The 6,318-nt window shown below is 61.4% G+C and overlaps 1 protein-coding gene across 1 annotated transcript; it reads left to right on the top strand.

Annotated features, from left to right (window-relative positions):
* Positions 1-3,407: 3,407 nt before the first annotated feature.
* Positions 3,408-5,947, top strand: GPIHBP1 (glycosylphosphatidylinositol anchored high density lipoprotein binding protein 1). The gene is made up of 4 exons (XM_008573547.1): positions 3,408-3,459; positions 4,013-4,114; positions 5,272-5,403; positions 5,582-5,947. The coding sequence occupies exons 1-4, from the start codon at positions 3,408-3,410 to the stop codon at positions 5,818-5,820; spliced, it is 525 nt and encodes a 174-aa protein (XP_008571769.1). The 3' UTR covers positions 5,821-5,947.
* Positions 5,948-6,318: the final 371 nt, after the last annotated feature.

The raw sequence follows: 6,318 nt of genomic DNA on the forward strand, positions 1-6,318 counted from the left end.
CCCTGCCCCCCTGCAGTGAGACAGTGGTGCCTGAAGTCCTGCCCCACAGCTGCCCGGAATGCAAGCGGGACATCCCCATAACGTGGCTTCCCTGCTCTCCCGGGATATGCAGATGCTGCCAGGAGGCCCCGTGCAACCACCGTGGTTGGCGGGCCACTCCACAGCTGGGGAAGGGGGCTCCTACTCACTGTGGGTCCCACGCTGCTCTGGCTTCTCCAATAGCTGCCACGCACCACCCCCCATGGGTGAGTCCCAGTGCCATATTTAAGTCAAGTGACCCCCACACCCACTGCAGACCCCTATCCCGAGCTCAGCCTTCAGCTCTGGCCGTGCAGGGACTGTAGGGCCCCGGCCTCTCCTGTGCAGGCCTCTGCTGGACCATGAGCTTGTGCAGTTGAAGGCCAGGTGGGGGCCAGGCTGGAGCGGATGATGCTGCCCTGCAGATGGGCGAGGGTGGTGGGAAGAGCAGGAATGAGCGAGCACGGAGGTCGCAGCGTCTCCAGCACACAGCCGGGCGGGGACAGGTCCTTCCCTCCCGCCTGGTTACACGTTACGCGTTACACAAGGAGAGGCCCCTGGTGCCGCCCCGCAGCCCCTGCGCCATCCACTTTCGATCCTTCCAATTCAGGACCTGAAGAGCCGCCCCGTTCCGAGTGCAGTTGCAGGGCACCCCCGCCTGATGATTTCCAGTCTTTTTCAACACGCTGTTGTGAAGAAGACTGATTTCTGATGGGATATGCCCAAGTGTTCCTGGCCTCTGCATTTTTCAAAGGGGGCACCAGGACCCCACACACCATGGGGGGACATGAAAGCCTAGCCTTGAACCCTCCAGCCGGGCCAAGGGCCCCGAGCAGGGGTAGGCGCAGGAGGGGCTCGTGGAGAAAAGCTCTGGAGGTGGCGCCCGCGCTGTGAGTCTGCGTGTAGCTGGCTCAAGGATGAGGAAGGGTGGGAGCTCGGGTGGCAAATTAAGGAATCAGGGCTTTTTATTAGGGGGTTGTTTTTATTTATATATATTTTAAGTGAGAGACACTTGAGGGCTGGCCAGCTAGCTCAGTTGGTTAGAGCATGGTTTTGCAACAGCAAGGTCACGAGTTCAAATCCCTGTACCGGCCAGCCGCCAAAAAAAAAATTAAAATTAAAATTTTTTTAATAAAATGAGAAGCATCTGAGTGTGTTTATGTGCAGTAGGGGAGGGGCCAGTCAAAAAATGAAACCTCAGGTAAGTGGAATCGCACAGCATTTGTCCCTTTGTGATGGCGCATTTCACTCGGCGTGATGTCTCAAGGTCCATCCATGTTGTAGCATGTGTCAGAATGTCCTTCCTTTTAAAAGCTGAGTAATGTTCCACTGTATGGAGGGACCATGTCTGTTCGCCCACTGTCCGTGACGGACACTCAGGGTCGTCCCTTTGTCTGCTGTGAACAATGCTGCTGTCACATGGCGTGCAGCTCTCTCTCTGAGACCCTGCTTTCCCTCCTTTTGGATTAATACCCAGAAGTGGGATTGCAAGAGCTGATGGCCCGTGGGTATGGATGAGGCCCCACAAGAACATCATGAGGGCAGACGCCTGGCCCCCCAGCACTGCCCCCCAGCCCGCAGGCCAGAATGACACAGCTCAGGGTGTGTAGAGCCCACCCCTCACCCCACCCAGGCACTGCACCGTCTCCTGAGCAGCACGTGGAGACCCCCCTTCTCCCTAACAGAGTCCTGGGAACCCCACTCTCCCTTCCTGGCAGCAGCTCCTGCAGTCCCAGATCAAACCTGTAGAGAGAGTGTGTGGAGCTCTGTGGAGGGGGCATGAGGTAGGAGGGGGTGGGGTCCCTGCTATGGCGGTGAGCACCCGCTAGAGGAGACCCTGGCTTGGAAGGTGGCCTTGGCTGCCAGGACAGGGGAGGGCTGGAGGCGGCAGGATAGCAGGAGGCTGGGCAAGCACCCAGAGGCTGGAAAGAACGACTGGCTCAAGAGGAATTGAGGAGGAACACCGCCTCGGACCATCACTTGCAGCAGGCACTGTCCTGAGCCCTTGCAGGTACGGGCTCTTGATGGTCACCCCACCCTAGAAGGGGACTGAGGCCTGGAGATCCAAGGGGCTGGTCCCAGACCCAGAGCCAGGGGAAGGAGGAGCCGGGGCTCAAACCCAGGCCATCTCGCTCCAGAACTAACTCCACCTCTGCTCAGCTCACCACAGAATGTTCCACCTGCTCACTGACAGTCAGGGAAACTGAGGCCTAGGCAAGTTAAGTCGCTGGCCCAAGCCACAAGGCATGCAACCTGCAGGCTCCAGGCCCCAGTGTGGTACCCTGCTGCTGCCCCCACCCCTGTGCTGCCCTCAGGAAAGGGGAAAGGGCTTTTCAGAGCACCCACTCTGCAGCCTGCATCCTCCCCCAGGGGCTTGGGCAGGGGCTTGGGAGGAGGGGGTGTCCCCAGGGAGAGATCTGGGGTACCAAGCTGGTCCGTGAGCAACCAAGGCCAGAGGGCAGTGGGGCTGATAGCTTTCTCGGTGGAGACTGAGAGAACAGGCTTCCAGCTGTTCCCAGAAAGCTCCCCCTTGTCTTCCCACAGACAACTCTTAGCCAGAATGCAGGGGGAAAGCCACAGCATGGAGAAAGCCCCCTGTGGCAGAGGTGCCTGGAAGGGCTGGGCCAGGGGGACACATGTCAGGGGCAAACACCCAGGAAGGACATGGTGCAAGATGGGAGAGCCAGGAGGACTTCTGTGAGGAGGTGACATCTGAGCAGAGCCTGAATAAGGTGGGGAGACAGCCACACGGATACTGGCAAAGGGGCAGCCAGGAGGCCAGGCCAGGCGAGCGCACTGCAGAGGGAAGTCAAGCAGCAGCCCTGGCTAGAGGACCTCGGTCATTGTGCTTTTATTTAAGACACTCTTAAAGCAGCCCTGGGTGTGATGCTGACTCCAGGCTGCAGATGCCTGGCCAGTGGTCTGCAGACAGCAGGTCTGTGATCCCAAGCTCTGAGGCTGTGAAGCCTGGGGACCCCAGGGTCCAGGAAAGGGGGCTTTCAGGCACTGCCCCAGCCCAGGGTCAGGGTCCCGAGCCCCGCACTGGGGGCTGAGGCACTGACACGCAGCAAGCCAGGGCAGGGCTGGGGGCTCCTGCAGCTGGCACCCACCTCCCACCAGCTGGGCCAGGCAGGGGCAGCACAGGTGGGCAGAACACGCCAGGCTGACCACAACCACTTCCCTTTCCCCTCTGGCCCCAGAAGTCCTGGAGGGAAATGGCGGTCCCTGGCCTGGTGCCTGGAGCTGGGGACCAGTGTGAGTCCCATTGTTTGAGGCTGCAGCTGGTGGGGGCCACTGGGAAACCTCCGGCAGCGTCCTTCATCCTACTTAGCACAAATCCAGAGCCCTGAGCGAGGACCCGGAGCAGGCGGCAGGATAGCGTCTGCGGGATGAAGGCGCTCATGGCTGTCCTGCTGGCCCTGCTGCTGTGTGCGCTGCCAGGTACGGGGACGAGGACGCCATCTTGCAGCCAGGGGGGCAGAGTAGCCCTGACCCATGGTGACCTCCAGGGATCCCCAGCTTGGGACAAGACATAGGCTTGGGGAGAAGAAGGGGGTGAGGCTGGAGTCCCCAGGCCAGAGGGGGGTGGATGTAGGCTGTTCTGAGCCCCCACAGGTCCCCAAACATCCATGGTCCAGCCAAGCCCTGGGGGTCGCCCCTCCTAGGTTGCCCTTCCCACCAGCCCCTGGTTCCCCTTCCTTCCCAAGCCTTAGTTTCCTCTTCTGCAAAACAGGAAGGCCTTGGTGAGGGTTCGTGCAGGGGGTGGGGGCTACCACAAAGGGCCGGCCCACAGCAGCTGGTGTCGTTGGTAACGACGATGCCAGGGCCACACTCGGGGGCAGGACAGTGAGCAGGGTCTGCAGGGACCGGAGACAGCACCAGGTAGGCTGGCCAGAGCAGGTGGGGGCAGAAGAACAGAGGGGGTGGGGACGCGGCACTCAGCCCGAGCGTGTGTCCTCTGTCCCGAGGTTTACAGGTGTCCCTGCATGGCCAGGGAGAGGGCCGGCACAGGAGGAGGAGGAGGACAATTGGGACCTTGAACCAGACAGCGAGGGCTATGATGATGACGAGGAGGACGAGGAGGAGGGTGAGGCCAGCATACCCCTGGCAGAGGTACCCTGTCACCCCCAGGGCCCCTGCACTCCCTGCTCTGCCTGGAGCATCCCTTCAACCCTAAGTGTGGCCAGGCTGAGTGGCGTGCACCGAGAAACCATCAGGCAAAAGCCCCCTCTACGAGCTTGCCTCTGATGGGGGGGGACGCTCAGCACACCTGTCACCTGTCACCACACCATGACACTCAACCGCCATCCAGACGAGGCAGCCTAGAGAAGGAGCCACTAACTGGGAGGGCGGCGGTGCTGGGGTGTGCAGGTTTAATAGGAGCTCGCCAGACGGAGAAGTGTTCAGTGGAGCCCCAAGTTGGAGACCAGCAAGTGCGGAGGTTCCGGTGGGTGGGCTCAGTTCAGAAAGATGTGAGCAGCCTGGTGCTGGTGGGGTGGGGGCCGGGAGAAGCCAGGTGGGCTGGATTGGCTCCTGCATGATAGGGAGCCAGCCAAGGGCTCCGAGCAGACACTGGGGCTAACAGGAGCACACCCCACCACTCACCTGGACCTGCCCCGCCCCAGATGGCTGGAGACCATCCCCCTCCCCAAGGATAAAGCAGAGCAAATCACATCACCAGCATCCAACCCACATGACCTGCCCTCCACCCCGGCCAGGGCCCCAGCACACCCCCTATCCCAGAAGGTTCTCTGCCCCCCAGGCTGCAGCTGAGCTCTTCCCTGCTCTGGGAATGCCCATGCCTGCCTCCCTCAGCCCCACCGAGGCGGGATCCCTGTGAGGTCCTCCTCTGCTGGGCTGGGTGCCCCCTGAGGCAAGGGCCATGTTACACTCACCTCCAGGTCCTCAATGCCCATGGCAGACCCTCGGTGCCCATGACAGATCCTCAGTGCCCATGGCAGACCCTTGGTGCCCATGGCAGATCCTCAGTGGCACCGAATGCAGGAAGAACAACCGAGCCACTGAGCCGAAGTCCACCTGCCTGGCCCCCCGCCCTTGTCTGTTCTATCCCTCAAATGCTCACGAGCACAGTCTCCTGCACACCCAACTTGGGCCAAACATGGGGCTCACTGGCCACTCTGAGAAGGGGGCATGGGAGGCTCCAGCAAGGCAGGCTTAGTGGGGGACAGCTAAGAACAGCGGAGGGGGTGGCAGACTGGGGAGACCTCAGAGGGGTCTTCGCCCAGGTCTGAGCCCGTCTGCCCCCAGGGCTATTGCAGTGCTACACCTGCCAGTCCCTGCACAGGGAGGACAGCTGCAACCAGACACAGCGCTGTTCCCACAGCCAGACCTTCTGCACAACCCTCATCGCCCACGGGAGCACTGGTGAGCAGCGCAGGACCCCAGGACATGCATGCCTGGGTGGTCCAAGAGCCAGCAGCCTCGCCATCCTTGGCCAGTGGCCCAGGGAAGGCCCTGCCTCCTGGGAGGTCCATCCGGTGGGATGCAGAGCCACCTGTGCCCCACCCTGGCCTCAGCTCCTGCTCTCCACCCACCCCCCCAGCATCAGGTCTCCTGACCACCCTCTCGACGTGGTGTGCAACCTCATGCCAACCTTTCAGCAAGACAGTAGAGGACACCCAGTTGACCTTGACCTGCTGCCAGTCCTTCCTGTGCAACATCCCACCCTGGCAGAGCTCTCACGTCCCGGACCCACTGGGCAGTGGGGCAGATGGCCCCCTGGGGAGCCTCCAAAATGCGGGCCCAGCCCTCCTGCTCAGCCTTTGGGCAATGAGGGCTTGAAGACCCTGACCCACCAGCTCTTCCATCCCTCACCCCAGTCCCAGGTCACATCCTGGACTGCCCAGCACCGTCGAGTGCCTCCCCCTCCTGACCCCCTCCACCAGCCTTGGAGAATAAACTTGGAGCATCTTTAACAATCCTGCCAGCAGTGGCTCCTCCTGGCCTGATCTTTGTTTCCTCAGTTTCCCTGTCTGGCATCCTTGGTTTCCTCTCTCCACTGCCTGTGAACAGCAGGATGGCCAGCACATGGGCCTCACATCCAGGCCTCGCTGTGCCCCCAGGACCAGGGTCCACTCCAGGCGGGTCCACAAGCCCACCACAGGCAGAGACAATGCTCGCCATATGCTTTAACTTCCCACCAGTGAAATCCTCCATCCTCGAGCCATCATCTGGACCAAGCCCTGCCCTCTCCCAGGTGTCTGTGGGGAAGCAGCTTTCAGAGGGAGGCTTTAGCCTGCCCATAGGAGAAAGCCCCGGGGAGGCTGGTGGGGCTGGGAG

The sequence above is a fragment of the Galeopterus variegatus genome, unplaced genomic scaffold (genome assembly GCF_000696425.1).
Source record: "Galeopterus variegatus unplaced genomic scaffold, G_variegatus-3.0.2 Scaffold932, whole genome shotgun sequence".
NCBI classification, from domain to species: domain Eukaryota; kingdom Metazoa; phylum Chordata; class Mammalia; order Dermoptera; family Cynocephalidae; genus Galeopterus; species Galeopterus variegatus.